This window comes from Myzus persicae, unplaced genomic scaffold (assembly GCF_001856785.1).
Source record: "Myzus persicae strain clone G006 unplaced genomic scaffold, MPER_G0061.0, whole genome shotgun sequence".
Taxonomy (NCBI): domain Eukaryota; kingdom Metazoa; phylum Arthropoda; class Insecta; order Hemiptera; family Aphididae; genus Myzus; species Myzus persicae.
In genome coordinates this window covers 17768-27594 of record NW_019104396.1, presented here as the reverse complement: position 1 = coordinate 27594, position 9827 = coordinate 17768, and the positions used below count along the sequence as shown (strand labels likewise).

At 29.9% G+C, this 9827-nt stretch overlaps 1 protein-coding gene across 1 annotated transcript; it reads right to left on the bottom strand.

Annotated features, from left to right (window-relative positions):
- Window positions 1-3861: 3861 nt before the first annotated feature.
- Window positions 3862-9215, bottom strand: LOC111041850. Its single transcript, XM_022326288.1, has 5 exons — window positions 9058-9215; window positions 7460-7663; window positions 5997-6139; window positions 5165-5395; window positions 3862-3891 (listed from the first exon to the last, which is right to left on the bottom strand). The coding sequence occupies exons 1-5, from the start codon at window positions 9179-9181 to the stop codon at window positions 3862-3864; spliced, it is 732 nt and encodes a 243-aa protein (XP_022181980.1). The 5' UTR covers window positions 9182-9215.
- Window positions 9216-9827: the final 612 nt, after the last annotated feature.

Sequence of the window (9827 nt, the reverse complement as noted above, 5' to 3'; positions counted from 1 at the left end):
TTTCTGTGCTATCATCACTTAAGGCGTATCGGTACTTGTTATCACTGATTATCAAAACCACAGATATATACAATTGTATAATATATTTGTGATCAAAACAAACGAAAATAATATTAAGTATTGATGTTTTTTTTATTCCTACGGAGGACATACAACAAACAATAATATGCGAGTGTACATCAAACGCATTGTACCTTTAATTATTTACTACCTATAGGAATTTTTTTATTAGGCAGTTTGACGGTTAACGTTTTTGTGAAAACTATCAGAAGGAGGTACATCACACTAAAACGTCATTTGAAAAGATATTTTTTCAAATTTTATTGACCCGTGTAAGCAGAATTTGTGACCCTGTTTTTTTTCTATGACCCAATGACCCGGCCCTACACTTATAAACGTCAATTGTTGACCAGAAAAATGAATTTTATTCGTCAAATACTCATGTAGGTAGTCGTGCTATACCAAAAACAAAATTCAGCAATATAAATATTAATATTTCTATAAAAGTACCTCCTAAAATTCTAAGACAAAAGTAGTTTAATGTGTTTATATGCCAGATGGATAGTGGTACCTAAAATTTTAGTTTCTGAGCAGAACGATAAATGTATTGATTTTACAATGATGTGTATTTATTTTTATCATTTATTTTGTGTGTTTAGGTAGGTACACGATAAGTACTCAAAATTATGCTTTAATTTTCAATTTCCGTAGCTTTGGATTTAAATCTGGTCGATACTTTTGTCAGGTCAAAATTGAAAAACACAGTTTCAAACTGAAGTCTGACAGGAAAACCGAAAAATAGAACAAAAACTGAGGATTAATGGGACTTTGTGCGCAAAACTAATTTAGTTTATATTATTTGCATGATTTAAAACAATATTATAATAATTTATAAGATAACTATAATCCTTTTTAAAATAATTTAATCTATTAGGTTAGAGGGAAGTGAATTAGAAGATTCATATTAGGCATCTTATATGGCATATATATCTTGAATGTGTCAATGTGCGTCTCATATAGTCAAGAGAAGTAAATTAATTAAAGTTTGAATATTATGTAACCCGTTTAGCGTGTGCTTATCTATAGAAAATTATTAAAGTTTTCATTATTTATTAGCTGAATAACTCTGCTTCGACAGTCTTAGCAGTTTTTTGCTTAGTATATGCTCCTATGTATAGAATATAAATACGCTATATAGGGGTATCTCGGTTTGAGTTTATCTCAGTTTTAGTGTACCTTAGTTCACGGACGAATCGGCATCAGTGTATCAGTGTACGTTAGCTTTGTGAAATAACTCGACCTGGGCATCTGCAAGTCATGAATTGGACTTGCAGTATGCGGGCAGGACACTAGTTAAATTTTTTATGTGGCTTAAACTATCTACTTGCTTGCTACAAGTTTCTGATATCTTAAAAAACAATCTCTGAGATTTTTTGTAAAAATGAATCTAGTAGTTTTTGAGTATATAAGCCATAAATATATATTTGGTTTTAAGATATAGTTCCTAATAGAGCCAATGGAGGCCATGTAAAATGCAACAAATTTCGGAAAATCTTTTCCTTGTGGGTCTTTACGTCATAAAATGAAACTACTGACCAAATTACACGCTTATACGTAGGTATATGAAATAATAATTGTACACAGTGTCATTATTGAGGATCATGTTTTTAGTGTTTCTGTACAGTAGGTAGTATAAATGTATGCAGATGTTCCGTGCAAAATTGTTCAGATGTACGGTGTTTTTGTAATCTAAATTAGCTTTTAAAGTTAAAGCTTAAAATACTTTTTAAAATATTTGTTCAATCATTTTTATGAGCCGTGTATTTTTATTCTGCAATTCGTACTGAATACCTACAGTACAGCAGAGTGGTATGGACTTGCCTACCTTTAGGTATGATTCTTGAATAAATCCACTCCTATAAGAATAATTATTTCTTATTTAAAATATGTTTTTATAAGTTATATCAATCAAAAGTTAAAAATATTGAAAACAAATCGTTACCCATTTACATTTTATTTGAACTGATTAACTTAGATAAATAAATTTAAAATACATATAATAGTAATTATCATCAATTCTTTTTTACAATTAAAACTATGTTTAGTACCTAGTATTTTATTATGCACCAGTCATTTGCATAACTTTAACCTGTTAGCTGCAGCCTACAGTACCCACCGCCCTACCTATAACTATATTAAGTCCTTGAATATATAGGTTACCCTATACCCTTTGCTAAACCTTACATGTAACCTTAATATAATAATAATTATGTTTCTTGAATATGGCCAATGTAAATTTTGATCTATAGGAAAATTATTAATATATATAGATGCATAGTATGTTTTTTTAATTCAATCATTTTTAGTAACTATATTATAATTTTTTGTTTAGGACTTAGATGCTATTATGAATATTGCTGCAACATTGTTATTTAGATGACTGTGTTATTACAATATACTAAATGATTCTGTTGAATTAGGAAAAAATTAGGGCCTTAGTGAGTATGTACCTACTTATATATTATGTGACTATGTGAGTGATTTCATATGACCAATATGACTTATTACATAAATCTTAGTACCTATTAAGTACTTAGTATGTTACCATGCAAGTCTAGGTAAGTTAATGGCAATTTTTAATTGAGTTAAGTTCTTAGAAAATATTTTAAAAAGTTTATCGTTCATAGTTATCCTAATTTTGTTTTTAACTCAGTTATTAAGTAAAAAGTTGCATGGAAACTTTCAATCAACTAATGAACTTAAGTTTAATTATTTTTAATTATTTTTTTAGGTAGCCAGTATATGGTTTAAAATAATAAAAAGTAACATCGATGCAATATGCATCATCAATAATAATTGTATTATATTTATTAATTAATTATTTATAAATGAATGTAACATGAATTTGATTAAAAGTAACTGGTTATTTAATTGATATTGGGAAATAGCGTTAAAGGATTATAGGTATAAGTATCGACTAATATTAGAACATTCAAATAAATAAAATAAATAATACATTTTACTAAAAATAGTTTTATTTTATAGTTTTTTTCCTATCCAAGGATATTTTTTTTGAAAATTTTGATTTATCTAGTTGAATATTCAAACGAGTAGTTTTTCAGTTATTAAAATGTTTATATTAAGTCTTTGAAAATGGTGTTACAATAGCATAAAATAGATATGATACGGAAGTAGGATTAATTATACTTGGACCATTTTTTATAAATGATGTATAAGTATAAATATTGATAGTTTAATAAAATTTACTATAAAGTTTATTGCCCCTATATTTTCCTAACCCATTATTGTATACCTATTATAATTAGTACATAAAGTTAAATAAGTAACACAAAAATTACAAAAATTAGGATTTTGAATTAGATAGGTAGGTACATCAACGTTTTCAAAAAATCATCCATTAGGTCAGGGATGGTGAACCTTTTTGTATCAGCGTGTCAAATAAAAATTTTGGTTGCATTTTGTTTTCTCTGCGTGTCAACTAGTTCAATGACCTTTCAATGTTTTGTTCAAAAACTTTAATATCATCAAACTTTTACTTAAATATAAGGTACCTAGTATACTGATTAAAACTCAATATTTTTTATATAGTATTGGACAGACATGTATAAAAGGTCACTGTTAAATTGTAATAATTTTATTATTAATACTATCAATCATTTGATAAATATAATATGAAGAACATCATATTTATTATTTACTGACAAAAATAAATGAAGAATAAAAAAAAGTGTTTCAGAAAAAATTATTATCATTAATCATTGCACAGAATTACTCGCAGTGGTAGCAGTTGTCATGGAAGTCTGGTAACCGCCAACCGGATATCGCAAGTAAATCTAATATCTATGTCATTCTTATTAGTAGATCATTCACCTGTAAATACAATTAAATAAAATTAATATTTGGACATTGAAAATCTAGATTTCTAAATAGAGTATGCATTACAATTCCATTTAAAACATAATAATTCTGTTGATAACTCTTTGTAAATGGCCCAATAAAGCTAATTATTGTATAACATAATTATTATTTATCATTATCAAAACAAATCAGAGAATTCGATAAGCTGTATAGACAATACTTTGTCATTGACTTCTCTAATAAGGTAGGTATGTTACATTTGATGAATAATAACTAATTTTTATTATGTTATTATCGGTAGTTTAATATTATTTTGTTAACATTTTTTAACTACCTAATAATATAATAATTGTTTTGAAATATTTAAAAATTTGAAGATGTATGGTCAGTCTTTAAATTGAATATTTATTTAAATTTGTTTTCTTTTAAAATTCAGATTTTAAGCGGAGCGATTTACATAATTTATAATAATATATATTGATTTTACAACAATGTATTTTTCTATTGGTTTTTTCTTTTTGTCTAAAAATACTTCAATCTTCAACTATGAGTGAGTTTGTATGAGATTATTTGATCCAGTTGGTATTTTATTGAGAAGAGGGAGTCAAAAATAAAAAAACACCAATTACTTTTTAAAATAATTGGGGAAAACAATAATTTTTAGGCGAAACAGTTTTCTACAAAATCGATTTTGATTTAAGAGACTAAAGTTTAAAGTGGGCTTAAAATTATTAATTTAATACATCTATTGTAGTAATAGATATGTTAAATTTGTTGAATAATATATTAATAACAAGAACCGTGTTCATATGCAAATGAATAATTGATGTCATCAACCTATTTTAAACTTTAGTCTTATAAACCAACATTTTTTTTGTAGATAACTGTTTGATAGTTGTTTTTCCAAATTATTTTAAAAAGTAAATGTGATTTTTTATTTTTTGACTCTCTCTTCTCATTGAAATACCAACTGGATCAAATTATCTTCCTGAAAACCACTCATAGTTGAAGATTAAAATTATAGAATTTAAGAATATATCGTTGTAAAATAAATATATTATTAAATATTATGTAAGCCGCTTAGAATCTGAATTTTAAAATTATTGTTCATTTTAAAATAAAACAAAAATAAATAAAAATATTCTGTTTAATGATTGACATCTTCAAATTTTAAAATATTTCAAAACAAATATTATATTATTGGGTAGTTAAGACATGTTAACAAAATAATATTAAATTACCTGTATTAAAGTTAGAAAATGTTATAGGTTGTAATAAAGTATACCTCATTTAGTTTATAAGGCCAGGTATTAGGATTTCTTCCTATCATGTATAAATATAATGACCCATCAGGCCAAGTCCTTTGGCCCTCGGTGACATATGGAAGTTCATATTCTCCTAACAGATTTGCGAGTCCTTCGCATTGGTCTACATGTAGTTCATCTTTTCTTGCCTTAGAAATTGCTATACGTATTATTCGTACTTTCTCTTTCTCGTTGTCCTGCACATCGTACATCTGTGGGCAGAACGAAAAACTCTGATGTAGAGAAAGAAAATTAATAAACCGTATCTTATTATAATTTATTATATAAGCTCTACTTGAATAACTCAGATTCGCCCCTGTGCAGTTTTTCTTGTTTCAACTTTTTTTTATCAGTTTTTCTATTATAGGTATGTATGGAGAGATTGCTTTTAGATCATTACCATTATTGATATTATAACTTGTAATTATTATTTATTAGCTTATCTATTATAAGAGGACGTCATACGGGTATTTGGTGTTTCCGTCTTACAAACTTAAAAAATAGCAAATTTTAGGTTTACAATAATGTATTTTTATCTATAATTTCTAAAATTAGAGTGAATTTTCCACTTATAAAATGTAAAGGCAATAATATTATCTATTCCATCTCGGAGGATTTTATTGATGTTGTATTTATTCATTATGGTTAATTCATTTCACTATGCAAAATTATAAGTCGAGTTATATTTGTTAAAGGAGTTGGTTGGGGGGGGGGGGCGCATATTTATCGTTTGCTAGAAGTACTATTTCCACGTAAGATCTATTATTCGTTTTTAATTATTAAATCAAAATAACTTAAACATAGAATACTCACGGCACATCTGTAGAATGAACTTTTTTGGGATTTTTCATCAATGACATGCTCAAGTAATGATATATACTTAAAGCCTTGGTCAGTTAATATCCTGTTGTTCGGATTTTCTTTAGACAAACACTCAAGTATTATGTGGTCCATATCTGAAAAAGCATAAAAACAGAACAAATACAGACATATGATTAATTTTTTTGCTTAGGAATAATTGTTGTTGACACTAGTAATCTAGGTACTTAGTAGAAATTGGCTATTATTACCACCGTGGTGGTATATTATGGGAAGATCATTGAGTACCATACTATAAGGGGAAGATTATAAATTATAAGGAATGAAGCAACAATGCATTGTAATATCGTTCAACATTTAACTGAATTATTTTGATGATGTGGATACGATATCTTACCTAAGCTCAAAATCCACATAAACGTTACCACGGGAGGGATAAGGTCGGCAGCTAAGCTACCTACACTGAGGGCTAATTATTTTTCTCCAAATTAAGTATGTGTTAGGTACCTATATAAATTTCTGATTGTTATTAATAAATAATCTTTAATATTATAATTGCGATACATGTCTAATAATTGACATAGGCTGTGTTAAGGCACCTGGTACCATTGCCGTGCCAATGTCATTTTGTTCACAAAAATATACTCTATGGAAATAATGATCCTGTCCTGTAGAACCAACAACATTTCATGGTTTTTTTTTTAAAAACTTATTGAGGGTATTATTCTACAGACCGCATTGAACTGTTTTTCGATATTTTAATCTCAAAATTTACTATGTCTTTAAAACAGTCTTAAGCTGTTTAATACAAATTCATTTTTAAAATTATTTGATGTAAAATAAAAATCTGAGTTTAATGCTGCCTGTAATAAGTTTAAACTTGAAAATTCTACGAGGAATGAGAGAATCTCTTGTGAAGTCATTTTTATTGATAAAATCTCAGTATTTACACCCCCCTCCACCCGAAAATTATTACAATTAAAGTGGTAACGATAATACAAAAGAAGATATTCAAATTTTATAGAATTTGAAAATTCTGAAAAACCACTACCGGGTTTTTACATTTTTACTATAGAAATAAAGAGATATGCTATATTACGGAGGACGTCAGATGTGTACCTAAAGCCAATACACTGAAATGTATATACATAAATTATAAATATACAATATAAAAATGTAAAATACATATTGCATTCTGTGTATACTTCCTAAGACTGTCACAATAGAAGCGATCATCTATTCAACTTGTAGTGACATTAATTGGCAATTGTGCTTTTATAGTGGACCTTTTTCATTTTAAACTTTATATTTACGACTTATTAGTAATACATAAGTCATAAGGTATAGTAAATGATATGCTCATAAATTTAGCCGGGGAGAGTTTTACTCTAGTTGTTGGCGCAGCGCATCCCTTCCTTCTTCATTGTGCTGTAATAATAATGATTTGTTGTACTTACTCTGAATGTCGATGCAATGGTTGTGTTCCATGGTTAGCACGGGACGTTCTAGCCACAGATGAAATAATGGAGACGCACTTAGTAGGTTGTCTCTTTCCATATAAGCGCATCCGTACATGGGAGTCGCAGTTTGTATAGTAGCCACTTCAAATTTATGCCTTAGTCCTATTGGAGGGCATAAAAGTCCATTCAGACTATCTTGGCCTGAAACACCAAGAAAAAAATACTGTATTACATTATAAGCGTATTTTATTATTTTTATTATTAAGTTGAGCTTCAACATCCTAGTCATTAGTCTGGGTTATTAGTAGGTGTATTTTACTATGTGGAGGAACGATTTGGTTCACGGTTTGAACTACAAGACGTGTATATGTGCGAGGATTTGTCACTAAAAACCCAGTGGTCGCCCATAATATTATTATTATGGATACGACATTTTTATTAAATGAACATTATATGAACGAAAAAAAGTCGTTCGCGTTCATAGAATAATTGAACGCATTCTTTTCAAACATTGACATAATATACAATATGCATATCTATTCTGTGGCCGTGCTACGAGATTGTAATCTAATATTGATAGGTGTCATAGATAGTTAAATATGTGGTGAGCCGCCACCATATGATTTCCCCCAGGAGTTGTTAACATTGTTAGGCTGTTGGTCACCATCGCGTCGGTCCGGCGGCCTGTCCCCTCAAACCCCCGCCGACTCGCTCAACAGTACGCACTCACGGCTTTATAATAGATACCTCTCTCTCGTTTCTCGTCTCCGGCTATTACGACCCTCACGCTCGAAAACCTCGTGACTACCGTATCTCGACGCCCGTATCCGTGGCTTTTTGTATATTACATTATTCACCATTATCCTTAATCATCATTCAATAAAAACAATATTCAAACGCATTGGTTGTTATTTATATATCCACCAGTCTAGATAAAAGGTGTTGGAGGTAGTCGCTACTAATCGTAAACGTGAGACCTCTACATTACTATGACATTTAAAATACGAACAATTTAACTGACGAAAAAAAGTCGTTAGGTTGAATGGAATTTCATGGAATAGTTGAATGCGTTCTTTTCAAACATTAACACAATACCTATACAATTTGCACATAATATGTGTACTGGGTTCAACAAGAGAACTCGCAAACTCTGCGCATCCCTACGCTAAAACCTGCCATCGAAACCGGTGTTACAGTTTTCTTATATCCTCAAAATATGTTTTTACCATATGGGCAGGGACGGATTGGAACTTCGGACCAGCCCGGGAATATACCATTTTACCGGCCCACTATATGTTCGGTGATTGGGGGNGGGGGGGGGGGGGGGGGGGGGTGGTGTTATAAATTAAATACAACACACGGTAATCTTTTAGATACATAAAACAATACCAAAACATTTTATTAATACCCACAATATATTATATTATTATAAAACCATTATTAATACTATTGTTATTATTATATGGTAGGGGAGTAAAATTATGAAATAAAGCAAATAAATAAAATATATATAAATTTAGAAAAAATAAATGTCTTAAACATTTAAATGATGATTTATGAAATGTATAAAATAATACGTAATGCTTATTACTCACCATGATTGCGGATGCGTATATCAACGTCAGTCATCTGTGATGTTGCATTTTTAAACCGCGGGGCTGCCAACACGGAGTAGGTGATGGCCAGCAAGAGTAATATTTTTTCAATAAATTTAATCATATTGTGAGTCTATCGAGAATTTAATGCGAACAGCAAATAAAAAAAAACGGACGGAATAAACTCAAAACAAACGTGCTGTCGAGAAAAATACTGCAGTTATGAGCACGGTTAGCACAAGAATGACGAGCGGTGCGCCCTGTATGTGTCGTTTTACAAGCCACCTCGATGTGGTGGTGGTGGGAGTGGTCCCTACCACTGCTACGACGTTTAAGTCATAGGTATATTATACCAATATACACAAACTCAGGACCCTCTACGTCGAACGTTGTACGCCACTGATATTCGAGTACAAAGGGCAAAAATCACAATATAATAATTTAAAAAGGGAATTCGTATGAAATCGGATTCTGCCAATAACAATATTCTGATTATAATCCTTTGCGGCATAACACTTCATGCCTTTGGTGTCCTGTTGACTTGTGTCATTTATATGGGAGGGGGGGGGCTATTGTGCAATTTCAAATACAATTAAAAATTAGCAAGGAAATGTTACATTGTCGGGTTGTAGCTACGCTGGTGGTAAATTGCCCCATAGTGAAAATAATTCCTATATATTCCACTGACGTTGTCAGACTGTCTTTTATATCTTGGTCTGACCATGCAAGTATTTCGTATAGTGTATAGGTATACCTACTGCAGGATGACT

Excerpts from the sequence above, each read along its gene's own strand:
- LOC111041850 (XM_022326288.1), bottom strand. The coding sequence starts at position 9,181 with ATGATTAAATTTATTGAAAAAATATTACTCTTGCTGGCCATCACCTAC. Across the intron at positions 7,664-9,057 it reads TATACGCATCCGCAATCATG|GCCAAGATAGTCTGAATGGA; the intron begins GTGAGTAATAAG and ends TTGGTGTTTCAG. Across the intron at positions 6,140-7,459 it reads CCATTGCATCGACATTCAGA|ATATGGACCACATAATACTT; the intron begins GTAAGTACAACA and ends ATGCTTTTTCAG.